The sequence below is a fragment of the Drosophila rhopaloa genome, unplaced genomic scaffold, assembly GCF_018152115.1.
Source record: "Drosophila rhopaloa isolate 14029-0021.01 unplaced genomic scaffold, ASM1815211v1 contig_155, whole genome shotgun sequence".
Classification (NCBI taxonomy): Eukaryota; Metazoa; Arthropoda; class Insecta; order Diptera; family Drosophilidae; genus Drosophila; species Drosophila rhopaloa.
In genome coordinates, this window is record NW_025335034.1 from 1,540,397 (window position 1) to 1,568,048 (window position 27,652).

General features: G+C 39.3%; 2 protein-coding genes across 25 annotated transcripts; one reads left to right on the forward strand and one right to left on the reverse strand.

Moving 5' to 3' along the window:
* The first annotated feature begins 27 nt into the window (after window positions 1-27).
* On the forward strand, window positions 28-27,593 carry LOC108037054 (tropomyosin-1, isoforms 9A/A/B). Of its 24 annotated transcripts, none has more exons than XM_044457001.1 (10): window positions 28-160; window positions 3,407-3,557; window positions 4,075-4,200; window positions 13,849-13,982; window positions 14,173-14,290; window positions 19,218-19,288; window positions 19,836-19,911; window positions 20,646-20,708; window positions 22,088-22,157; window positions 26,838-27,593. In XM_044457001.1, the coding sequence occupies exons 2-10, from the start codon at window positions 3,444-3,446 to the stop codon at window positions 26,912-26,914; spliced, it is 849 nt and encodes a 282-aa protein (XP_044312936.1). In that variant the 5' UTR covers window positions 28-160; window positions 3,407-3,443; the 3' UTR covers window positions 26,915-27,593. The 24 variants fall into 24 exon arrangements, with proteins under 24 accessions (XP_044312936.1, XP_044312932.1, XP_044312931.1 ...); XM_044456997.1 differs by lacking the exons at window positions 20,646-20,708; window positions 26,838-27,593 and adding exons at window positions 20,069-20,131; window positions 24,003-24,820; XM_044456996.1 differs by lacking the exons at window positions 14,173-14,290; window positions 19,218-19,288; window positions 20,646-20,708; window positions 26,838-27,593 and adding exons at window positions 15,313-15,430; window positions 18,377-18,447; window positions 20,069-20,131; window positions 24,003-24,820.
* LOC108037056 lies at window positions 8,400-9,723 on the reverse strand. Its single transcript, XM_044457003.1, has 2 exons — window positions 9,441-9,723; window positions 8,400-9,385 (listed from the first exon to the last, which is right to left on the reverse strand). Exons 1-2 carry the CDS (start codon window positions 9,597-9,599, stop codon window positions 9,290-9,292), a joined length of 255 nt encoding a protein of 84 aa, XP_044312938.1. The 5' UTR covers window positions 9,600-9,723; the 3' UTR covers window positions 8,400-9,289.
* Window positions 27,594-27,652: the final 59 nt, after the last annotated feature.

Below are 27,652 nucleotides of genomic sequence, written 5' to 3' on the forward strand. Positions count from 1 at the left end.
ACACAAACGCACCCGTGCGGCGGCTCACACGTACACACACCAGCGCAGACCGCTCGAAATCGACCAAGAGGCGAGCATCGAACGTCAACATATTGAATAAATATTTTCAGTTGAACATCACAATCCGTTCAAGTCGCGGATAACTCCGAATAAAAGTTTTGTAAGTAAAAAAGGAATACGTTAACGTTAATCACCAAAAAAAGAAAAAATATCAAGGAATTTCAAGTTAAAATCACCTGTTGAGTGCTTAATAAATAATTTCAACTGTGCTAGAATTCGATTTTAATTGGGAAAAAGGATCGAAATCAACCAAAAATATAATTATATAACCGTTCCTGAAAATATAACTTTAAATCAATCAAAGTGCTGTGCAGTTTTAAACTTGAACCAACCGCAAGTATCGAAAAATAATTTAACTATTTTCCGTCACAATTAAAACCCCAAATAGAGGTTAAGCACCTTTGCAGTTTGAGAGTACTAAGAATAACTATTCTCTGGGCCTTGTCAAGTTTGTCTGCTAACCGCAAGTCGCTATATAGGGTTTCTACAAAATGCAATCCATGAGATATATAAACATTGTCAGTGGGCAGATAAGGTAATCTTAAATTTTAGTGGGCTTTAATTGAGAATTATGCGAGGAAAGATAGAAACCCGTGCAAATATATATGTTTTATCCAAAAGGGAAAAATTTAACAAACTAATCAGAAGATATATATATATATTAAAATGTTTTAAAATGTGAAAATGCAATGGTAAGATATAGTAAGAAGGATACATTGAATCGACTGTTAATGTGATGATGAGATAATGAATTAGTGTTTTCCTTGCCTAATGTTGACTAATTTTTACATCCGAAAATCCCCCAGAGCTATTTAGGATTCTTTATGCAAATTACTCAGAACCTTGAGCATTTATTTTGCAATTTTGTATCTGTGAAATCCGATATACCACCGCTGGCCTTAGATGCCAAATGGATCTGAAGCAAACGTAGGCGAAATCCACCAAGAATTTCCAAGAAAGCTCCCATCTCTTAGTGTTTCTCAAATTAGTATTAAGTAATATCCGTGGGGAGGCAAGAAACTCAACAGATGCCTCAGTCAGACTATTTATAGATCATTTCTGTGCGCGCTAAAGAGATACTACACTGAAATAGAGAGGAGGAAAGAGGCAAAAAGCTTCAAGTGTTGCCTTAGGAATTAAGATAAAGAATCTATATACGTTAGACCTATATAAACCAACGTGTGTATATCTAGATCTAATTATAGAAAATTCTGTATTTTGTGTAAAGAAAATATGATTTTTCCAACGGAAAATTAGAAATTCTCTGTACACTTTAGAGGGTCAAATATAATTGGAAAATACCTGGAATCGGAAAGCCCAGACGGAACATACAAAAATTGCAGAGTACAATTACATAAATTTTAGTTTACAATATCAAAATAAAAACTTACTTTAATATACTTAATAAATGAACGTCTGTTAAAAACGAAGTAGTCACCAGAAATAATTGAGCTTCTTGATTGTGTATCAAAGTTCGTAAGAATGTTATTTCAAGAACAAATAGATCCCACTTATATTAAATAATATAAATATATTCAAGAACTTCGTATGCATCGTTGATTTAGGCTCAACTTTGTAATATATGTCATTGCCGAAAGTTTAAGATGTCATGCGAATTTTTTAGCTGAATCAGCGCAAACATAACTCAATGTGTCACCTTAATCGACTTATAGCCCATACACATGCAGACATTTATATATATTCCAGCGAACAAAAAATTTGCCTCGATTGCGATTTCATTAAAATTCAACTTTTAGGTTTTTTCGATTGGTGGTTGTTTTGCATTGCCATTGCCACTTCTCATTTGCTGATCAGGCTCAGGAATGTAAACAGAGTTTTTAAAAATAAATGCATGTTTAAGGCAGGAGAACAACAAATGACAGCGATGGGCCGTAATAAAGAATTAAAATTTCACGATGCGAAACTCGAGTCAATTAGCCGGTGGTTGCATTCGGTTCGAGCCATGACAAATGTTGGTCAAGTGGGTCTCGTGTTGCCAGGAGGAAAGGGGTAATGATGGACTCAAGGAGGGGCTAAACCTTTCAGCTGCGTTAACATTGAGTCAGAAGGCTGAGGAAATAGTCCGCAGCAGCTGAAAAGATGAATCATTGTGGGTTTTTAATTGAAAGATGGATATCCCGAGGTCTGAAGTTCAATGATAAGAACCGAATCAAAGGAATAGTTCTCAACAGAGTCTATGTACATCCAAACGGATTCCAAATAAACAATCACTAATGTTCTTATAATGGATTTATTCCGAAAATGAAATAGTAAGTATTTCGGAACACCAAAACGAAATGCTCTTGGTTGTTTTTCAATTTTTACGCATTTAAAATATTAATAAATGTACATAAATATATACCGATCTCTTGGCCCAGATTCGAATTACCCCAATCTACTGACACCATTTTTGGATGGTGACTGAACTCTCTATTTAGAAATGGCCCTAGTTCTTCTCCCAGCTTCGCCGGGCTCCACAATTCCAAGCGATCCGATGTGATCGGCATAACTAAGCACTCTTTTTCGGTTCGTAGTCTTCCCCAAAAAATAGAGGCAGGTATTCTCGTTTAAATGATTTACTGTGAGATGAGAAAACACTCTTGAAAAACAAACACCAGCGAAAGAATCGGGCAATAAAAGTCGTGAAGGAACGCCATCGAAATATTAAATTCTCAATTTATCAGTTGGATGAGCTTAAACAATGCGTCAGGCTTGAAGAGGGGGCCTTGAGTGACTCGGTTTTTGGCCGGGCAGAATAATTTATTGTCTTGCCACCTTTCCACCAAATAAGGGTATCAATTATTCTAAATCATTTGATGTGTACCTTGAAATGGAAATTGAAACTCATTCTTCACTGTTATCTGTGATAAGCCTGGCTTTACTACTTGATCTGTAAAAAGATTTTTTTACGAAAAGCTTGTAAAATGTTGAAAGGGTTTTATACAAAATGCGTACATTTTAATCTTTTAAAAAAAAGTTTTTAACAATGTCCGCCATTATTTAAAATATTTAACAAAAATAGATTTGAAGTATTTAAGAGTTGTGTAATCCCTACGCAAACTTTAGGAGCATAGCAAAAATGTTTAGTTTTACAAAAAATGAATCGAAAATATACACCATTTGGAGTTCAAGCAGAGCCGTTAAATGATCAAAATTAAATCGCAGAAATTATTGTAAATTTAAAATGGATTTCCATAGAGTTTCACTTTCACACAAACCTTGTTTTCTTTTTCCCGATACCCATTGTGATTGATGGTTATCGCATAAATTTGCTAATTGTTTTATTGGCTGCACTTAACAACAGTTTCGATCGCAATCTTCATCTCCATCTCCGTTTCGATTTCAGTTTCTTTCGAGTGCAGTAGTAGCAAAACAAAACAGACATGGATGCCATCAAGAAGAAGATGCAAGCGATGAAAGTCGACAAGGACGGAGCTCTGGAGCGCGCTCTCGTCTGCGAGCAGGAGGCACGCGATGCCAACACCCGCGCCGAGAAGGTAAGTCAGCCACCCCATTTCCCCCTCAAATGTTACACGGAAAAAAAAGGTTCGCCTTTTTCACTTACATTTCATTTTTAGCTTTAAAATATATCTCAATCCTATTTTTGACTGAAAAACGATCAAAACCTGTACTTAAGGATAAATTAGATTTCGATTTAAATATTTCAAAATGTATTTAAAAAAGTTAAACAAATTATATGTAATATGAGTAAAATCAAGTTTAATTAAGTCCCTGTGCAACCCAATGTATGTATAAATTGTAAGAAAAAATACAAAATATTTAAAATTTTGTTATTAAATGATTAACAAATCTCAAACTTCTATTTTTACAAATGATCCTATTTTTTCCTGTGTAGTTATCACCCACTCCAATGCCAACTTAGCACCGCAAAACATTTACTGTAACAAAAAGCATAATTACCGGCTTACACACAACACAATAAATCTTGTTAGCACATGCAATTTTCGTGTAGTGTTTGATTTTAAAATACTTATATTTTGTTTGAATCCGTAGGCCGAGGAGGAGGCTCGCCAGCTGCAGAAGAAGATCCAGACCGTTGAGAACGAGCTGGATCAGACTCAGGAGGCCCTGACTCTGGTCACCGGCAAGCTTGAGGAGAAGAACAAGGCTCTGCAGAACGTAAGTTTTTTCCAAATTATTCAATATCTTAGAGTCGTTTTAAAGTTAGAAATACAAAACTGTTAATGGTAAAATTGTTAGGCACTAGTTAATTAACGAAATTCAAAATCAATTGTTACAAATATATTTACTCATCCCCTTCTTCTTCAAATTTGTAAATATAAAAATATTTTAGTCAAACATAATTAAAGGAAAAATTTAAACATTATAAAAAATTTATATTTCGTTTTTGCAATTTCTTATGTTATCACTGTTCAGAATCCGCAATTTGGGAAACGAAACAAAATTGTTTAGATCAAACATCAAAAGCTGACAGTTACGTGAATTTATTCCAATCTCAGCATTTAAAATAATTTTTCAAGTTATGTTATCCCATGATTGAGTAAGAAAAATATGTTCTGACAATTTTATTTGCAAAACCTTTTAACTTTAGAGTCAAATTCTTCAAAAAGCTTAAATTTAAGTTTGACAAATAATGAAATAGATACAAGAAAAATAGTAAAAACACCCCAGAAGTGATAATTAGTTAAATCACTTAACAAAGCATTTCAAACACAAGGAAAACATTCCATTAATCATTTGAAAATGGAGTCCGCCATTTGTCAGTTTTCATATGTTCAGAATCTTATACCATTCCCTCTAAAATTTACCATAAGGCATTTAGCTCTTAAGAAAAATAGGTGTATTTTTAATGCTCCTGCTCAATATTTTGAAATTCATTCAAAGCAAGAAATACTCATAAATTTATAGCCAGACAATTTTAAAGCGACTCGGTGACAGCCGGGTGTTCTTTTTGGTTGAGTCTCTTGAAATTGGGGCAGATGCAATTTAACGCCAATTTCATGCTTGAAATCGGAGAAATTGTTTGGGAAACACATTAATTTTGTGTGTTTTCTAAAATTCCATATAACATCATAAATTTATTTTCCCATTTTCGAACAAAGCAGTCAGCAATTGACACGTAGCATTGGACCCTCTCGTTCTCTTGCTCTCTCTTTTTCTGAGTGTGCTGTTGGCAACGCCTTGCAGAGAGGCGCTATTTTTAAATTCTTTGAAAATAGCCAGCGCAAGATATCAAATAACGCAACTGAATTTCTCTGTTGGCTTGCCAAAAAATGTTCTCGCAAAAAACACGTACTCTTTTCATCCTCTGAATTAGCCTGTATCTAGAAAATTCTTTAGTTTTTTGCTGCGGGCCTCAGTGTTTCCAAAAAGAATTCGAATTGCGATTCATCTGTTGATTGCCACATTTTAGGAAAGTATTTCAAGGACATTTGGCATCGTTTCAAAAAATTCTTCGCAGGTAAAACGCTTGGAAAACTTATCGCTAAGGAGGTCTACAAACTAAATACTTATCAGACAACATAAATAATCAAACACAATGTTGACTTGGCCCAGCCCAGGGCTTTAAAATAAATATGACAACGTCTGACTAATAACCAGAAGAAAAAAACAAAGATAAGCAATTAAATGAATCAATGCTGAAAAGTATCTCTATTGGGGAGAAAGAAAGAGTGAGAGTAAAGGAGCTGGAGAGTATAATAAACTATTTGCTTGGAAGAAACAATTTTCTTTCTCCCACCCTCTCTGTCTCTCTTTATATCTCTTTGAGTGGGAGGGTTGTGCCGTGCCTCGCGATCTATATTGCTGACTCACTCGCACACGTGCCACACGCAGAGAGGGAGAGAAACGGAGAAAGAGAGAGAGTGAGTTTCCCCATTCTCGTCTAACGGTGAGCGCATGGTCCCAAAATTCAAGTACAACACAAACACAACACAACGAGGGGCCGAGGAAAAAGCAGCAGAAAAACCAGCAGCAGCCGCCCGCTCATAAATCTACCAAGAAAACCTAAATTAATTAAATTAATTACCACCAAAACTCATTCTTATAAATTAAATTAAAATCCGTTCGGTTCGGTGCAATCAACTTGTACAAAAATCACTACTTTCATTTAAAACTTTTAAATGAAATTCTAGTGACTTGCAATTACATAAAAACTGTGGCGGAAATTCTCTCTTTGCAATTTTCACGCGCTGATGAAAATTCGCAAGAGATCTGTATTAAATCATCAATAAAAATAGCGAAACTAACGGTACAATGAGCCCAGCTGTTTAAAAGCCGCAACAAAAAACAATTACAAATTTAAAACGCACGCACCAAATCACACGACAACAACAAGCATTGCGCATAATTAATATGTACGAGAAAACATTAAACATAGGAACTGCAAAAGTTAATAATGCATATGAATGGCAAAAAGTGAGATACAACAACAAGCCCCAAACAACCACAACAACACCAGCACTTAAAGTCAAGCAACAACAACCTCAAAGGCAAAAAAATGCAACTAAAGCAGTGCCAACAACAACAGCAACACTGCCACCGTTAACCGGCAATAGCGTTACCGTGATACAAGGCCCGAAAATCAAATTCGTTGGCAACGCGGCGCGCCGGCAATCCCTGGCCCATCAAATCAAGCGAGCTCATCGGCATTTATTGACCAGCGGTGGTCAGGACAAACAGCCGCAACATAAGCGTAAACAATTCACGATTCAAAATATTTTACTTAATGCGAAATTCGAATTGCCTTCTACACGCGCACAAAAGGTTGAGAGTGATCTATCAGTCAGCCTTAGACCGTGCGCGCGTAGTTGGCAACGCAGCAAAAATTAAATTCGATCAGCCGGAAAGAGTGGAAACGGTGCCATTAGTCTTATTGGCTATTTCAGCAAGAAATGCACCGTAGCCAGCCCTTCCAGGCCATTTGGTATTTTACGCATATTCCAGACTGGCCACACTGCCCGATCCAGCAACAGCTGGTTCCAGTAAAAAAAATTCACGTAGCAATTTTGGCCACAAATTACACAAAAATAAAGTAAATAATTGGATTTATTTAGTACAGCCACATCAGTTTGTAAATATACCTAAAATACCAAAAGTAAAAAGTGGCCAACAGCGGCTGACTGCCCTTAAACATTTTCCAATCGAAGAAAAACCAAATTTAACTTTTCAGAAAAAGCACAAGTGCTGCCGCAGACTGGCAAAACAGTTGCCAAACCGAAACAGAAGCAGAAACAGTTGTTGAAAAGTGATAAGTCGAGGGGAAGGCACAAACAGCAGCAACACCAAAGAAAACAAGGTGCCGGCAGGAACACTCGCAATCCGAGGGCGCCATCGGAATCATCGGGACTCTCATCCCGCTGGTGTTCCATCGAGGAGCAGCTGAACCTGCTGGACGATCTGCTCTACTACTGCGATGAGGAGGCGGAGCTATATCTAGCCCAGCTGTACGAAAGGTTCGAGACTCTCCAGAGGAACAGTAGAGGTTCTTCGCCAGCAAGCGACTTCTGGAGCGATTCGGACATGGAGCACGACGACTCCAGCACCAGTGGCACTGGCAGCCACACAGCCAGCAATACCAGTCTAGTTCCCACCTCGCTGAAGCGACGTGGCCACCAGCATCATCCGCGTTTCTCGGGCACCCGTCGTCCCAATGTGCCCAATGTCCAGGAGATCCTGGCGGCTCTCTATCGTGGCGACTCCAAGAGCGCCCTCTCCAATCTCAGGGGTGAGATACAGCCAGAAGAGGAGCAACAGCCGCCGGAGGAAGTGGTGCCCCCAAGCAGAAGCACTTTGAGCCTGCCCCTCAGCGAATCGGTCACCAATTCCCTGGGTAGCAACAGTCCCACGCCCACGGACGAGAGCAGTGTGCAAGACGAGGGAGCCAGCAACCCGCCAACAGCTCCAACAGGAGAAGGAGCAGTTCCTCCGGCAGTCACAACCACGTCCAAAAGCAAGAAAAAGAAGCGGGAGAAGGGTGAAAAGTCGGATAAGTCTGAGAAATCCGACCGCAAAAAGAAGTCCTCTGGCAAAAAGGAGCGCAGCAAGCGGTCCAATCCCATGGAGCTGAGCAGCGACAGCCTGGCCACCGATCTCAGTGCCGGGGCCATCGACGAGGGCATCGCCCTGGCGGATGACGACGACAACCAGGCGGCGGAGTGGTCCAAGCTGCGCTGCACCAGCGAGGCGGCCGAGATTGTGGCGGAACGGGAAGCACGCCGGAACAAAGGACGCTGTGCCGATTACCCAGGACTGGCTTTCGGCAGGTCCATCTTTAGTTCGGACACCATGATGAAGTTCAACATCATCCGGAACGAGCTGCACAACATCATGAACACACAACTCAAAAGGGTAATTAGTGGTTGAGTCTTGGAGTGGATTGCAATTTCCTTACTAATCACCTTTCAATAACTTCTATATTTCACACATCAAGCGGAGAAGCCACCTTGTTGTTGTTGTTCTGTGAAAGGGGTCTCCAAAGTTTGGTTAGGTTCTGCAATTGCTCCAATTTGTTGGTGCCTTCGCTGTTTTCGTTCGCATTGCAAAGCGATTACGTCGTCGTCTTCGTCTTTACGCGATTTTCTAGTTGTGCCTTAACCCTTGCTTGGCCTCAGGGTCTTTATCCGCCCCTTTTGTATTCTTTTGGCCCTCGCTAAAGATTTTGCCATTGTATATCTTGACCCACTTTGTTCATACCACTTATTTCTCTCACCTTTCACTAAGCAGATTGCTTGAAATCGATTTGGTTTATAATTTGGTTTAAACGGCTTTACATTAACGAGTTATGGGAAATGTATTTTCAAAAATATTTCTTTATTTGCAAATTGGCTATTATTTAAAAATAGGTTTTACCAAAAAATATTCATTCCCCTTATAAAAGTATTCTATTAATTTTGGACAAAAAAGTTCTCTTAATTGCAGGCAATTGTTTAATTAGTTACGCAATTGCTGGAATGCCTAACGGTACTCGCCGGCCACCTGTTGCTTTCCCCCTCTTTCGCCTACTGCGTGCGGGTGGCAGAAAGAGAGGATCCGATAAGACCGCCAAATGGTATTAGTGTTTTTTCTCAACTCTCTGTACGCTAAAAAAGGCAACAGTTTAAAAACTAAAAGGAAAACCCGGCCATATTTGGCCAAAGCATAAAACATGCGGTGTGGCCGAGCTCAATTTGCCAAAATTGGGTAACAAATTAATTATTAAACGCCGATTCTCAGCGACCTTCCCCTTTTATTTACTTTTAATTTCTCTTCAATGTCGCCCGGCTAAAAATGGACAAGCGCTCATTGTTTGCATTATCAAAACAATTACGCCATCGCCGGGAAGTCGGGAAAATTTTGCCAAAAGCTACAGGTGGTTGAGTAGTTGGATATGAGTGTTCAACATAACGATTAGTCATTACGTTGCACTTACGCTGTTTGTTGATAAGCATGATAAAGCGCCGGCATTGTGTTTTCCGTTTTCCGTAGTGGAAGCAATTAGTGGAAGTAGTGGGAGAGGTGGAGGGTACGTTGCGTTGGCACACACATACACCTGTAAAGCACCATTCCTGCTTACTCATCTTCAGCTATTTTACATGTCCGATTTTTGCATAATATTATTTGCCTGGAAATGACAAAAATCCAAAATATTTCTTCACTAATTAATGCCAAAACAACAACAATGTCGACATGGACAGAATTTTAGCGGCTTTTAACAGGTTTTCCAGCCGCACACACACACACAGGCTCACCGTTTTAGGCGAGGCAGACAGACTGGAAGGCAGTGCGTCAGCAGTAGTTGTCCCGCTCGCACAAACCACCACCGCCGCTTCGACTGACGATTCGGTGGATTCATTTCCAGTTACGTACTCGTCGCAGTCGCGTCGTCGTTGTCTCTCCGTGTGTGTTTTTGCCACCAAATAGCCAATATTTAATATTTAAACACTGATTATTCCTCTTTAAAGTGTTCCCTTGCTAGTTTTGCCACCAAAACACTGCCGTTAAAGTCTAGCCCAAGCCAGGGAAAAAGCAGTAAAAGTAAACGAAAAACCGGTGGTTCACTGTATGCGTGTGTGTGTCTCCAGCCCGTTCGTGCTCGTGTGTGTGTGTTCCGTTCCTCGAAATTCCAAATTGTAAATTAAATTTGGTGTGCTGCCCCAGAGAAATTGTCCGAAAAGGCAGAGTGCTTCTTCAGTAAAAACGAGCTCAAGTGCCCCAACACTTTCTCGGTTAAAACACCCACAACCTCCTCTGCAGTTGAAGAAAAAAAAACCACAGAAATGACGACCAGCATTCCACAAGGCACTCTCTTGGACGTGCTGAAGAAGAAGATGCGCCAGACCAAAGAGGAGATGGAGAAGTACAAAGACGAGTGCGAAGAGTTCCACAAGCGCCTGCAATTGGAGGTGGTGCGCCGCGAAGAAGTAAGCCTTAGTAGATTCAGATTCCCAGCTAATTTTGCTACCCTTTGGTTTGGGCAAACAACTGCGTGACCTGTCTTGTGGATTTTGCATAAATCCTAACTAAATGAAAAAAAGATAGTCCAGCATTTCTTTCGCCACCTCTCTCTGTCAGCATTTTCTTTGCCCTGTGTGTGCATGTGTGAGAGCGGGACAACACAAGTGGTTGCTTACCGCTCTTTCTGGTTTGTTCTCTCTTAGCTTTCATTTGTACTCTTCAGTGGTTTTTCCAGTCTTGCTCTTGTTCTTTTCGTGATGAACGAATTTTCGGGCTCAGATACAGGGTGTTTCCGGTCCCTCTTGGTTCTTTGGGCTAACTGTTCTTATCGCTGACCGAATTCATTCACCTTTCGATTTGTATGTGTTATCTCCCGCTTCACAGCGCACACAGAAACATTAGCATAAAACACACACACGCATTTACATAAGGCCAAAAAGGAGAAAGAAATCTTTTGTAAATTGAGCGATTCGGTTGGTCTTTCTTCTAGCTTTCTGCTTTCTCAGCGACAAAACCGGCTTTAAGTCCGGCGAAGAAGCCACATCGTTTAGCTAGCGGTGTTCTAAATTCGATTAATTATGATTTTTACGCCACGGTCATCAATAAGTGGTTTAATTCTCTTAATTCCTTTTCAGCTTTTGCCCATTGGCTCTGCCATGTTCCTAATTCAATTCTAATTAGACAATTGAGCGCGAGGGCTCCTTTGTGTTTGTTATTGTGTGTATGACGTCATTGCTGAGGGAGATTTTGGTAGACATTCAAAACACCATAGCTTAAACTGTAGAAACAAAAAAGTAAAAACAAAATTTATCAAAATGTGGTCAAAGTAATTTGACAAATTTAAGATCTTCGAATTGAACAAGTTCTACTGTAACGTTTCTTATTGATTTGGAATCGATTTTCAATTTGAAAAAATTTAAACCCTGATTTCACTCCCTAGTTGACTGTTTTCCACGCTCCCAGCAAGTGATTGACGTTTCGCTTCCCCCCAAAAAACGGAAAACAAAAACTAAAACAAAACATAATTTGCTTTATTCTGGATTTCTATACAATGCTTTCAATGTCACTCCACCGCGCTTTCCCCCTTTTTCCATCGTTTTCCCTCTGTTTCCACCATTTCCTTCTCATGCAATTGAACGTTGATAATTTCAATGCGCGCATTGTGACAAATTGGTTTTGATTTGTGTGCTTTGCCTCTTGCCAGTTTCGTAATTCGGAGATTACAGCATATGACGCCATCGCTCCACCCTTCCCCTTCCCCTGATCACCGGAATTTTTCAGAAATATATTTTATGCTTGAGAGCATCGTCTTTAAAAAAGTGTTTTACATTTTCATGGCTTATTTTCGGTTCATAATTAAAAATGCATCATCACAATAAAAACACGCCCTACGTACCGCTCCAATAAGTCTTTCTTGTTTTTTTTCCGTTGCCACGGCAATAAAACAAAAAAAGAAAAACGAAACACGTAAATTTCAAGGTGTTGTGTGACTAAGCCGTCAACAATTTCTGGTACAATTTCTCGGCCACAGTTTGTATTGGATTTTATGGAGAGTTTCTTTCGGCATTTCAATTTTTTTTTGCATTTTGCCGGTCATTTTTCATACATTCCTCAACAATTGGGGGCCACTCTGCTGTCTCTATCTCCCTCTCTCTTTGAAACGTGTTCTGTCGCCGCTTTTCTTTGCCCACAGATTTTTTCACCTCCCTTCTTTGTGGTCCGCTAATAAAGCGTTTAATCTTCAATACGTTTTGTTAATGAGTTCGAAAAAAGAGCCAGCCAGAGACTCCCGCTACAAAACGAGACCCAACTGGAAGTCACTCTTCAACTTCTTTGCTTTGCTCTTCGTTGTTCGGAATACCCTTGAACAGAATATTACCAGTTTGGTTACGTTTGTTTGTAGCTGCCAGGAAAAAAACGCATTTTATGTAAAGTACCCAAAAAAAACCAAAATATTCTTTAAGCAAAGAAAGTTAAAAATCATACATATAATTGATTAAAGAATTAATTTTATTTTGGGGTCTTAGGAGAGAAGGTTTATTTTGTTTTAAATCGATGACAATATCCTATAGTTGCTATAGGAACAGACAATTACTTGAAACTCAGAAATATTGCTATATTGATTTTTACTGAAAGTACATACATAAATAGAAAATGTTAATATTGGCAAGGGTATCGAAACTTCGCTCTTTCCTTTAATTCTTTTTTTAATTTTGGCATTTTTCGTTGTTGCTGGCTCTTGGGCTTCATCGGCGGTTTTGTTGTGTGACTTTCGTGTTTGGAAAGCTGCGGTGCCTGCTCCCCCAATTCGAAATGCTTTTTATCGTCCAACCAATGTGTGTGTGTATATTTCGTACGATGACGTAAGCCACACGGTTGGTTCCAATTCATAATCACACGATACTTTTACGACCCGCACTCACATCGTTCATTTGGTTCTAGGCGTCGTCAGTTGGTCAGTTGTTCAGTTGCTCAGTTTGTCATTCCATGTACATATCAGTAGCTCTATCTCTATCTCTATGCCCGGCACCATATCAGTCATTGGACATGGTTTTGGACATGGACATGGAACTTGGAACTGGCACCGGACTGCCTTGTCCAATTGCTTTTCAGCCGTTTTTGATTCAAAGTTTTATTCGACTTTATTTATATATACTTTTTTCGCCATTTTTGGGCGTGTGCTTTTAGCCCGCTGTTTTCGCTTTTCATCGTTTAAAGTGAGGCTCTATAAGGCTATAGAGCATCGAATATTTTCCATTCTTTAATGGGTATATGATTCTTGACGGTGGGAAAACTCTCGTTCGATGACGTCATGTGCAAAGAACCTTGCATTGGCTTCTTTTTGGAATTAATTGCCATATCAGGTAGCGGTGTTGTTGAACTTTTGTATTATGATGGCGAATATCGATTGCACTTGGCCAAAATAACACGCAAACATTTGCTTGTTTTAGGGCGTTTAAGGCTTTGGTTGACCTTGCTTCGACAACAACAACGAGGAGGAAAATGAAGTTTTCTTTACAGGTGGAAGCCACAAAATAAAATGGGACCAACGGTCGACTTTTTAGGGAAACGAATTAGGTTTACAAAATTAGGAATTGTAAATGGGGTTAAAGAGAGCGCAAAAGAAGTTGTTTTTTTTCCTATTAGCAATCATGGTTTACTCACAAAGAATTTAGAACCATTTTTGTTAAGTTTTTTCTGTAAGATGTTTCCCAAACCAAAAGTAGCAAATAATTATGAGTATTTCTTGCTTTAAAATCCTTAAGTTTAGCTGTGTAAGATGTAAATTAAATAATAAGTTTTTAGCCTTAAGTTTTAGCGAATGGATATGCTATATCTGGTTCTTTCGACCATCGAACGTTTGTTTTATAGGCCGAATCCGAGGTTGCCGCTCTGAACCGTCGCATCCAGTTGCTCGAAGAAGACTTGGAGCGCTCTGAGGAGCGTCTGGGCTCCGCTACAGCCAAGCTGTCGGAAGCCTCTCAGGCCGCCGATGAGAGCGAACGGTTAGTACCACGTTTACACCTTATATCCATGCCCCACTACCCAATATTTACCCCCACTGAACCCCAATATGTAAAATACTTTTTAAGTTTACAGCAATTGTTTCAGAATTATCTAAGTTTGAGTTACAAATATTATATATATAACTTTAACCGTATCTGTATATCATTTCGCATTGCTGCGACAATTCAGGATACGAAAAGCGCTTGAGAATCGCACAAATATGGAAGATGACAAAGTAGCTCTCTTGGAGAACCAATTAGCACAAGCAAAATTAATTGCAGAAGAAGCTGATAAGAAATACGAAGAGGTATAGTCTACATATTTATTTGCGGAAATTGGTCTCCGCTTTAGGGCACTAGGGTTACTAGGTTCTGCCCCTTGAGGTTAGGTTTACTTGGTCAACATTTACGTTACTAATTAGGTTTTGGGTCTATATATCTGCGCTCTCTTTTTCTAATTTCTATCTAACCAACTCAGCGACGGCGATGATAATTGTCGTTATAATAATGGTCACTTTTATAATGATGATGTATTTAAGTTAGTAAGTAAGAATTTCTGTAAACAGCAGTTAGTGTGCCAAGTTCAAAGATGTCGACCCGCCGTTGGAACTGGAACGCCATGGATGCTCTACATTCTTGTAAAAATATTGTAAAATTATGTATAGGAAAGCATGTCCTACATAAGCTTATAGTAGTCTATTAGTCAAATGGCTGTAAAACAATTATTTCTAAAAAAAGAAAAAAATCCCCAAATGTTTGTAATGAGACGAAGCTTAGAAAGTGTTTGGTTCTTGTGCTGGATCCAGTCTAGACGGTTTCGTTGGTTTAAAGACCTTTTAAAATTAGTGCATCTAAATTGGTTATAAGTATTGTATATCAATTTCGTTACTATGAAGTCAAACACTTATTAAGCTTCTTGCTTATCCCTTTTGTCTCCCCTAGTCTCTCTTCCCCTGTATAATACTTGTTTATTAAGTAGAAAGAATCCGAATTGTTAACTCAACTGGCAACAACAAATTTCTGTCTCTTTTTACAACAACAACCACGACAACTACAATCAAACCTCCAATATTCACAAACCAAAAATGTATCTCTATTTGTGAATGTTTGTGTAAAACATCTGTTTGTCATAACAATTGCAACAACAACAACACCAAACACTCAACGATGTGGACGATGGCGTCGAATGATTCACATGAAACCTTTTCGGCTGTACCAACTGCAATTCCGCTGGGGAACGGCAAATCATCGCTAACCACTTGGTCACTGTCTTCTATGGGCATGATCGTCGCAACCTATGGTCTATATATACACTCACTGTACCATACAGTGCTCGCAAGATTCTTGAGAACCGCGCCCTTGCCGATGAAGAACGCATGGACGCTCTTGAGAATCAGCTGAAGGAAGCGCGTTTCCTTGCTGAGGAGGCTGACAAGAAATACGATGAGGTGCAGCTAAAAACCAATTTGTCTTCTACTAAGCTAAGCAATAATAACAACAACAGTAACAGTAACAATATCAATATCAATATCAGTAAATCAGAGTTATGTAATGCCAGCGCTATTGGTGGCACCAACAACAATAACGCATCCAGAACTATTGCCTCTGCTGCTGTTGGTGAAGAGACTTCCACCTTGTCCTCCACAAGCCACGAACACAATAACAATCCCAATAACGACACCTGATCTGGTTCCTTTGTCAAGCGGATTTTGAATTCAATTGATTGATTGAGGGTACCTCGCACCCGAAACTTGGCACAGGAATCAGCCAGAGTGCTGATGCAAAACTTGTGCTTACCACGATGATTACGAATGATGCTTGAGGGCAGATTTAGCTTAGATCTAGAACTAGATCATGCACCGCCCGCCCGCCTGACAATATGCAATATATATACGTGTATAGATGATGATAATGATGTATTAGTCGATGTACATACAATGTTAATCCAATCCAATGAAATTTTGATAACGTGTGAACAAATCCCCCCAGAAAATGGAGACGGCCCTAGCAAAGGCCGAAGCTACTCCCGTGTGTGTCTTTTTATTTGTATAATACCAATATAATTATGTAAATTAACTGTTAAGCGGTCTATACGATGTCCACAAGTACTCTACTGAATGTACTCAACGCTCTTCCATGTGAACAGGCTTGAAAAGCATATCGCTATTGAATCAATTTTTTGAACTAAAGTGTAATTGGGTTAGTTTTTGACTTGTTTGTTTATTTTCATTCGATTTACGTATTTGTAAAGAAAATGTAATTTATACTCACCTTATATGCATAAAGCAACACACCTTAAAATTATAAATAACCCAAGAAAATGTCTTATTTTGGATTAATATTTTTGCAAATTAATGTTTATATAAAATATTATATACAAACGAAATATATAAATACATATATATAATTGCAGCATAAAACTAATTTGATATTATTGACCAATTAAAGGGAGCAGATATTTGGTTACTTATAATTGTTGTACATTATTAGGTTGGGAGTGGGGGCCGGGGACTATGAAGTTTTTAAAAAAGGATTATAAACTTTAAGGCTTTAGAAATTTTATATTAAGGAAATTGTTTGTTATTTTATATAGTGGGAGCATGCAAGATATGGTACATGAGTATGCTGGTTTCAGACAGAGATTTTTAATATGATATACTTATTTTTAAACGATTACCAACAGTTTGAAGTTACAAAGGAATTTAATTTTTCGTATTTCACAGCGAAAATCTTTTTCTTAAATGGGGCATTGTCTTTTAAATATGGTTTTTATTTTAAAGAAGTATTATAAAAAATTCGATTGCCCAGTAAAAAATAGAAAATGTACCTAGCCTACCACTTTGATCGATGGACAGTATGCCACCAATGGATTATGAATGCTGCAGCTGAACTTATAAACTAAAATATGTTATGACTAGCTGGGAGGCAAAAGATCTTCACTTTTTCCAATATTAGTAAAGTTTGCCTCACCCACTCTGAACTGGGCCTGAATGCCTACGTGTTTTCACGTCAATCAGATCGAAGAAATAAATCAACTGATAACCTGCATTGGCAGATAAGCTCCGTTACTTCGGTATTGTTTTTCGCCTTTGCTTTCTTATCTTTTCGCAGAAACTTAGGCAAAGGCCGCGTTTGTATGAGAAGTACAAAAGCATGAAAATACAAAATGGAACCCATAACTGGGACAGAGAAGGAACAAGAGTTTGTTTAACTTGAGCCGATAAGAGAAGGCCGCTCCCCAAATGGGGATACTGGATTCGAGTAGATTTTGCACACTCGCAGCTCATATCGTGGGCCATGACATAAGCAGCTAAAAACTCAGTTGCCAAAACGATCGATGATGAATCAAGCAGAGGGGATCACTTGACCCTGAGACGAAGGCCGATGGAAAGTGCCGTGAATCAGTGGCAAGAAATGTGCGTGGAGCATACGTATTTACATCTGCATTCGTTATCTTTTCCGCTTAAAATATCTGACGACACTTTAGTCACCTGGTCATGCTTAGTGCATTGTCGTTCATGATTCATTGGGATCATTCAAAAGGAGGGAAGATATTAACATACAGAAAAGCGGAAATTAAAATTCATTTTGGGCAGCATGGCAATTAAAACAAGTCCAACATGGGTCAAAGCAATTTCCACAGTGTGCGAAGCATTTATGTTCAGAATCTTTAGACTAACTGGTTTCTGAACCAATTTTAAAGTTTATATAGCAGATATGATAATAGGAAGTTGGCAATCAGTGGATATCTCCTGGATAGATTTCAATATGGTATTGTTAAATTAAAAATCTTTATGATCTTAATTTCCGTTGGAAAAGTTATGTTTGTAAAGACAATGCTTTGAAGCTTAAAATTATGTGGATGTGGTTTAATTGCCTTCAAGAATTTGGCTGGTATGGATCTTTATTTAATTTGATCAAGTTTTTAGTTAGCATTTAATGATTTGGGTAAACAAAATGTACAACAATTTGTAAAGTTACAAATATGAATCAGCTCCTGAACTTATTATTTATTGAGACATATACAGCTTGAGTACAACAAAGTATAGTATGGTTAAGAAAGACATCAAAGGCATAAACGATAAGCACAAGTTTTATAGGATCAACATCGAAAAACACAAAAAATAACATTAAAATACACAAATAGTTTTGTTTCTACTAAAATATGCTAAGGCACCAACACAGAGCCATACAAAATACATTAAAAAATTCATTAAAATAAATGAAAACATCATCTAATGCTGCTTTTTATGTTATTTCACTAATCGAATTATTTGTATAAACCATGAAATTTAATACATTTTCTATATGTTCTCCTGTATAACCGACGTTCCTTGTATTATATCAATCAAACAATCAATGAATCGATATGTAATATGAATGTATGAGAAAAGGTTGCCCGTAAATTGGCCATGGTTGAAGCTGATTTGGAACGTGCCGAAGAGCGTGCCGAGCAGGGTGAAAAGTACGTTATAAGTCCAGATTTAAATTTATATTGTTCAAATTGTTCGCAGCCCGTTTGTTGTGCCTAATAATCAAAACAATGTTGAAACTGCCGCAACAACCTAACCTCATTTAAAACCAAAAACATATAGTTTTTGCATTTCCCCCGTTAAGTTTACATTTTGAGTTTGTTCTTGTTTTTTTTAGCTAGCTAGCTTTTGCCAATATGTTATGCTTGGTTAAAAATGTGAATATCTTAGACTAAGAGTCTAAAATGTTGTATGATAAAAGCATGTAATACGTTTAATAGTTTAGTTCAAACTGAAGCACAGACATAGAGCAGCTGAAGCGAAATCGTGAAAAGTATTTCTCTCACTCCCGCTGGGAATAAAACCTAAGGGTTCTGCTACAAAGCGCGGTTACCTCTGTTTTTAAGGTGGGAAATAAAGCTGCAATGACCTGAAGTTGCAGGTCAATGCGCTTTAAAGTCCGCTCCCTAAGATCAGTAAACGTTACACAGCGCAAAAAAACAAAAAGCAGCAAAGTTTGTCAGACAATTTTCACCTTTTTAGCCCAACTGCTCTGTGGACATGAATCATGAATGAAACCAGCACAGTATTCACATTTTTTGCCAATCTGCAGCTTTAGTCAGACACAAAACTAATCATGAAAACCTTTTTTCTATGCCATCCATAACCCATGCCAAACAAACAAAAAAAAATGTGTGTACTTAACACAATGCTAACACCTTGCCACGCCCCGCCATGCCACGCCTCCTGCCCCGCCAAAAAGGTTGCCAGAAAACTCGTGCTCATGGAACAGGATCTGGAGCGTTCCGAGGAGAAGGTCGAGCTCAGCGAAAGGTTTGTCCACTGCCAAGCCCCCATCTGCCTTCCATTCGATGTCTTTTTGTCTACTAACTGCATTTGGTTAAATATAATCCACGTTCGTTTCTTTGTTCGCGCAACTTAAGCCCGAGATACACAAATATTTATTTATAATTTCCATAGTTATAAATAACCAAAAAGCTGTATAAATGCCTTAGGACGGGCCAGAAAAAGTGAAATCTTTTGAGTTGCCGGTCTAAAAACAATTGTTATTATTACAAAAATATTTGCCAGACCTTCGCATCATGATTTGACTGTTTTTTTTGTCTCTTGGCCAACTCAACTCAACTTAACTCATCGCCTCCATTGGCAGCAGTCACAAGATCGTTTTCGAAAGTGAAGTGTTGTCAACTTGGAGTTGGTCAACCGTTTTTGGCATTGCTCGGGCATAAATTGCGCTTGAAAGAAACCTTTATATTTGACAATTGCATGAGTTGTGCTATTCTTCTTCATTCCCAGCCTATCTATTGGGCAACTATTTAATTATGAACTCTTCTCTATCATTTTCTCTGCGTGCCAACAGCAAAATTGTGGAGCTTGAGGAGGAGCTGCGCGTGGTTGGCAACAACCTGAAGTCCCTGGAAGTCTCTGAGGAGAAGGTCAGTATATTTATAGGCCGCTATAGTATTTGCTCCATTGGAGTTATGTTTGATAAACGATTTCAACAAATCATTCTTAAATATTTATATTGAATTCCCCTATTCCTGAACCCAAAACTTACCCAACGAAATGAACAAACAACAACGATAAATATAGGCCAACCAACGTGAGGAGGAGTACAAGAACCAGATCAAGACCCTCAACACTCGTCTAAAGGAGGTAGATACGAAAAATGCCAAACTTCGTACCAAAAAGTGGTCCAAAAGTAAAGAGAGCTTCCCAGCTCAAAATCCATGCGAACCGAGTGTCCAAACCAGCGAATATATATATATATATCTTTTGTTGTTGTTTCTCGTTTTGTTTGTTTAACTTAATAGCCAACATGAAGGGGTATTCAATACAATTTCCCCTCTCTTCAAATGTTTTCGCACTAATTCCTTTAAAATGTCTACCGACATGATGATATACGTTTACAGATCAAGAAAAATGATGTATTTAATTTTTACTAATTTATATTTTTTATTCTTTCTTATTTTCATATATTGTTTGTTTTAATGTTGCCGCTAAAAAATGCAAAAATCCGATTCTAATTTGCGTACCTGCTGGATGAATGCCACCTATAAAAACTGATTTGTTTTTGCATGAATACCTTATACAATTTTGTTCGATAATGCTTATAACAAACACCCAACTGCTTGCCAACACTGAACACCAAAACCAAAACCCCCTGTAGGCCACACAAAAAGAGGAAACCTTTGAGACGCAAATCAAAGTATTGGATCATTCTCTGAAAGAGGTATTACGACTGAGTCGAACTTTATCATAATTATTATCTGTGGTCTCGGTAAATCTCTGGTGTTGGGTAATCTGCTGCTAATCTGCGATCTACATTAAGCTAACCTGGTCTAAGCACTAAAAACAAAACAAAAAAGAAAATATTGAATTGCACAAATCGTTATTCTCAATTTTAAATTTACTGTACATATTCGTCAATTCGACATTTAATATTTTCTTTTATGTAAAAACAAAAACGCTTTGTGAAAATACAGCATTCGGAATACGAAATACCACAAGTTATGAGTTTTAGATCAATAGATCGATATCGTTAAAGATCGTACATCAATGGCAAGTATTTGTGAAGCATTCTCTCGCATAAGACGTGTGTGTGTACATTTGTTCAAAATTGAAAACAACTTTTTGTGCATTTAATGCAAGTGAGAAAAACCAGTAAAACCCATTCAAACTGAAGAGTTTTCCAATTACAATTTACTATTCCTAAAGCTAATGCCTGATTAGTGGCGAAAGAAATAATACTCGCTAAGTAGACGATCAAAATTATTTCAAAGAGATAATTATTTCGGTAGATATTTTATAAAACCCCAAAAACTCACACCCATGCAACCACACACACACGCACACACAGCCACCCAATGTACGTGAAATTGATCTATTGCCATAAATTATAATTTGTTGTATTTCCCTCGACGTCTAGGCACGCGTCAATCAGAAATATTACGAACAGGAGCTCATACAGTTCAAATTAAATGTAGAAGCTGTAAGTCGCCACAGAAAAATGGGCGTAGAGAATTATAGAATCTGTCGAATTACGATCTTAACAGCATTTTCTGTTTTATGCAGTGACTGCGTAGCCTCCACCAGTAATCGTTGCTCTTATCATTCCCTTAATGACATTTAATTTGTCTGATTTAGGTTTTGTCTAAAAGCCCTAAATACACAATCGTCAGCAGTTTGTAAGCATTCTAGTTTAATAAAAACCGAAATAGTTTCTAAGTTGTTTATTTGAATATTTTGTTAATCTGTTCTATATACTTTTATTAACTAGTTCCATTTGTCATTGTTATTGCCTAATGTTCATTTCTCACGTACATTTTATTCATTAAGTTTTTTGCTGGTTTTGGTAGCATATTTGGGAAGCTTCTTGGCTTAGTGAAATGGTTGAATTTAAATTCTGAATGGTATTTGAAAAATAAAAAAAAAATTCTTACATCCAGAATTTAAATTTGGCAGTCAGGCAAGAGGTTAAGGAATGCATCTGTTTTCCTTCAACTCTAGCCTGCTGTGTTAGCCACTTTTTGCTGCTTACTATTTAGAGTAACTTAATTATATTACTAACTTAATCTTTTTACCTTTTTACCTCTTCCAATCAATCAAAAGGCTGAGGCTCGTGCTGAGTTCGCTGAACGTTCCGTTCAGAAGTTGCAGAAGGAAGTCGACAGGCTCGAAGGTATGTCCGTCAAAGATTTTATTCAAATTTTACTGAGAATGTAGGATAAACTAGCCAGAAATTTGAAATTTCTGAAATCTGTGTAGCAGTATTTCAAATTAAAGTACCAGAACATTAGATAACTAAAAGTTTTATTGTTGTATACTTTGAATTTATGAAATATTTTTCTTTAAGTAGGATCAAAATTTATTTCCTTATTCCAAATCCAGTACCAATTGTTATATAGTGAAATTTATGTACCTCGTATTTATTATTATCTGTTTATGCAACATTTTTTAATTTGATTTTCTTATTGTTTACTTTTCATATTAATTTTGTTGTTGTTGTTATTGTGCTTAACAAAATACAACTTGCGCTGCTTGCTAAACCAATTGTTGCATGCCCTGCCCTGCCCCACCAAATGAAAAAAACAAAAACTGACCTAAAATGCCAGATGACCTGCTCAACGTGCGGGGCAAGAACAAACTGCTGCAGGAGGAAATGGAGGCCACCTTACATGACATACAGAACATGTAAACATCTAATTTGCTTATGTAAATTAACTAAACTGCCTGCTTTGACGTCAAACAAAACACCCACGCACACAAAACTGGCGCTTTCCATAATTAAATACTAGAGAACACATCTCCACACCCACGCCACGCCCACCACCCACACGAGACAATCCAAGGACGCCAAGTGTCTTCCATGCGGATGCGAAAGCCATCTTCGAACGCCAAGCAACGGGAGAGTTAATCAAAAATAGCGTTAAACACTCTAAACATAAACATAAACTCAATGAAAAGCAGATGAAAGGGCAGAAACTAAAGCAAAACATTCTCGTAGCAAGCGCATTCCAATTTACAATTTCCATTTCGATTTTTCGATTTCAATTCGCAAAATTCGAACGGTTGACTGGCAGCTATCGCCATTTTACTTTACTGTTGCAATACAATATCGTTGGATCAAAAATTTAATTATTACCTTTGATTTTACTCTTGCTTTTGCTACCCCTTACCTTGTTTTGTTTTAATTTAAATCTTAAATTTTAAATTATACTTGTACTTTTGTATTTGACGAGATGACAACTTGGACAACACACGCATTGCCGCCTTCTTCTTAGTTTACGTGTATTAAATAGAGAGACAAACAATCGCTGTTATTTATATTTAAAGAGTAAATTCTATGCTAAAACTTTGTATTTTGTCGCCAGCTTAACTGTATTAATAATATGCTAATGTTTACCTTGTTTATAAATATTTAAACAAATTGTCGTGTTTGCAAAACGTTGTGTAATATTTGCCTACTTTTAAGTTGCCGCCACGCCTACCAACACAAACTACTACTCTTTCGATAGAGATTCCAAAACAAAGACAACTAGCTAGTGCGCATCATTCCAATTGCATATCGATCACCGGTGCCCGGTTACCGATTCAGACAACTTTTATTTGAAAAATAAAACGAAAACCAATTCCCACATACTAACCAATCTTCTGATTCTGAAAACAGTAACCCCCAAATGAGAAGAATGCTGCAACAAGAAAGGCATTAAAATTCTAATTTGATCTATTTACGATTTACATAAATTAATTATTTATATTTTAATATATACCTATACAATACATATACTATACAATACATACCATGCTGCTGCAATTGCACAAATAAAGTATTTTTTCGAAAAACGTATGCCCTGCCCATCGATCGTCCAGCGTTTAGTGTTTGCCCCCGACTCTGTGCGCCCCACCCACATTGGCCATCACTGGAGGTTCTATCGCCCTGCTCTCTCTCTCGAATCTGCTCTAATACGACTTTCTAACCCCTTGAACCACCAAACCATCAAACCACACCCATCCGCAATGCCAGACGAGATGATCAAAGAGATAGAGCACTATGCCCTCGTCGGCGACCAGCTGGACTGGACTTTCGTGGAGATGATGGGCATGCCGCCTTTCTACAACGAGCGCTACCCGAAGCCACCCACTCCGGAGCTAACCGAGGAGGAGAAGGCCGCCCTGGAGGCCGCTGCCTTGGCCGCAGCCGAGGCGAAGGCCCGAGCCGAGGAGCTGGCTGCCCTCGGAGAAGCGGCCGCAGCACAGGGCGAGGGTGGTGAACCGGTGGAGGGCGCTGCTCCCGGCGAGCCTGGAGCAGCTGTTGAAGCTGCCGAGGCGGCTCCGGCAGAACCCGTCAGGATTCCGACGCCGCCACCACCACCACCATTCGAGTATTCCATCGATCTGCCCCCAGAGGGTGCCGAGGTGCCGTACGTGAGGAACGCCGAGCCGGGTGACTTCGCGCCTCCTCCAGAGGCAGCTGCCGCAGAGGGTGCTGCACCAGCCGAGGGAGCCCCACCAGCAGAGGGAGCGCCACCAGCAGAGGGAGCTCCACCAGCTGCTCCTGCGGAGGGTGAAGCTGCCCCAGCAGCTCCCGCTCCAGAAGGGGAAGCGGCCGCAGCTCCACCACCACCGCCAGCGGAGGGAGAAGCTGCTCCTCCAGCAGATGCCGCAGCCGCTCCACCACCAGCTGAGGGCGAAGCTCCACCAGCACCACCAGCCGCTGAAGCACCACCTGCCGAAGCTGCTTCTGCCGCTGAAGCGCCTCCTGCCTAGAAACCTTGAAAATGTTTAATTGCGATTAGTGAAAATAGACCAAAGGATCTCTAGAAGGATCTCGGCGTTCAAGAACTGGCCCAAGTGTTTTCCTTTCACTAACTTTTCAAATCCTAAACTCCCAAGATAATATATAAAATCCAAAACTGTACATAAGATATAACGTATATAATTCAAAATTGTTCTACTGTTTTATAAGTATGTTATTTTGGTGTTTAGGGCTTGAACCCTTTCGTTTGCCCCTTCCCACCTTCTTCTCCTCCTGTTTCCTTTCCTAAGCTTATTGCAGTTTAATTTTTAGTTTACGCTCTTACTATCCTTTTCACGCCCTATTTTATTTCTCTCTATGCTCTATCCCCCATCTCCATCGCTTGTATTGCTTTTTCTCACAAACATCTTCGCATACCGACACTGACCGCGATCACCAGACGATCTAATCGTCGAAAAAGAGCGCTACTGCCTGGTTGGCGACAGCCTGGACGAAGCCTTCGTGGACCTGATTAAGGGTCTGGAGCCCTTCTGGAACCCACGCAACCCCAAGCCGCCGACGCCCAAGCTGCCCACGCCCACGCCCGAAGAGCTCGCCGCCTTGGAGGAGGCTCGAGCGGCGGCAGAAGCCGCTGCAGCGGCCGAGGCGGAAGCGGCAGCAGCCGCCGCAGGCGAACCCGGAGCAGAGGGTGAGGGCGCAGCGCCCGGAGAAGCGAAGGCACCGGAAAAGGAACCCACGCCGCCGCCCAAGGAGCCCACACCGCCACCACCACCACCGCCGCCATTCGAGTATTCGATCGATCTGCCCCCAGAGGGTGCCGAGGTGCCGTACGTGAGGAACGCCGAGCCGGGTGACTTCGCCCCTCCTCCAGAGGCAGCTCCCGCAGAGGGCGCTGCACCAGCCGAAGCAGCCCCACCAGCAGAGGCAGCTCTACCAGCTGAGGGTGCTGCTCCTCCTGCTGACGGTGCTGCTCCACCAGCTGAGGGTGCTGCCCCACCAGCTGAGGGTGCTGCTCCACCAGCTGAGGGTGCTGCTCCTCCAGCTGAAAGTGCTGCTGCTCCTGCTGAGGCAGCTCCTCCTGCTGCCGAGGGCGAAGCTCCTCCGGCTGAAGCGGCTCCCGCCCCTGAAGCTGCTCCCGCCCCTGAAGCTGCTCCGGCGGAAGCTGCCCCCGCAGAATCGGCTCCCGCTCCTGCCGAAGGCGAGGCACCACCAGCTTAAGCCTAGTCCAACCAATCCCCGCCAGAAACTGCTGCATACAATCGAAAGAAAAAACCACTGCTGCCCTGCTTTTAAAAACGCTAATTAAGAACAATTTTTTAAAGAGTTATATTTTAAAAATAACAATACGAAATTGAATTAAAAGTTCAGTTAACCGAAGCATTGCAAAAACCAAATGCTGCTTTAATTTTTTCGTTGTTCCTGCTATTTTTTATTATTTTAAAATTAACAGCTAGCACAACCATGTCGATTTTGCGAACTCAACTGCTGGCTTTTGTTTTTATTTTGCCCGAAAAGAGGTAATTATTATTTGTTTGTGCATAGGTTATATGTTTAAGTGTGAAGGTCTCAGTTTGTGTCAGGTTTTAATTGTAATTTTAATGGTTTCTTATACATTTTTATTAATTTCTGTTCCTTACTCTTGCGTTCTTTTATGATTTTTCACACACCACCTTGAACAGACGACCTGGTGCTGGAGAAGGAGCGCTACAAGGATATTGGAGACGATCTCGACACTGCCTTCGTCGAGCTCATCCTCAAGGAATAAGCGAACCGACCTTGACGGCCCCTCGACCTCAGACCGAAATCGATCCACATTTCTATTTGCGCGGCACACCTTTCGAATGTTTTTACTGTAGCATAATAATAGGCGCACTGTACTCGTATTTCGTAGCCTCTACTTTTGATTTGTGTGTTATAGACCAATAGTTTGTAGATTGATTTTGACTGCGGACCAATAAGAGGAAGCATCGAAACAATTGTGTATTTGTTTGACTCAAACGTTTTTTATTTATTATTTGTATCCAACTAAGCAATAAAGCAATCAACTTGAAAATATAATTCCTGATACATTTGTCATCTTTATTTCGTTCACTTCCGCTGCAGACGAGGTGAGCAAAGGTAAGGAAAAGTACAAAACTATTGCTCAGGAACTGGAGTACGCCGATCTCAACAACTACTAAGGGGATCAAACCCAATCCAAGAGGAAAAGGACAGAAACTACAGCAACAAAAACAAATGCAGCCTGCGATCTACAAAAAACATAAAAAGTAATGGAGTCTGAAAGCATTTCGACGTCCACTTTACAAATTATTTTTAGCATTACACTTCTTCGCCTAAGCATTCCGAAACAAATTTTCATACCAAGATAAGAGCGAGAGTGTTAAAGTAATTTTTTAGCAATTATTTAAAACAATTTATACAGAGCATTTCGTAAGAGTTGTGTAACAAAAAAACGCTGCCATTTTCCTTAAGATCACATTCCAGTTTGAAATAAAATCTGTAATTTTTTAATAAGAAACCCCTAAAGCCCACCAGTCAATATCGTAAATTACCATCTTCATAAATCTCAGTAAAGCTTGAGCCAGAGTCAATTTTTCACTTTTTTTTATTAGCTTGAGTTTTCTTGGCAGTATGCAAATTGTATCTACAAAATTTATATGGCCTTTGTATAAGATTAAAAAATAAATATTAAATTAGAATATATAAAGGAAGACGTATAAAATAAATTTACACATTTGTCATAGCTTTTGTAATTCTATGAAACATACAAATCAAATAAAGCAATGTATGTATTTTTATTTACCACTCAATATTTTTATGATCAATAAACTGAAAACATTCTTTTGCATATGAAAAATATTTAAAGTATTTTGTATTTAAACGGTGGGGTTATAATGGATACTATGCAACAATATCAA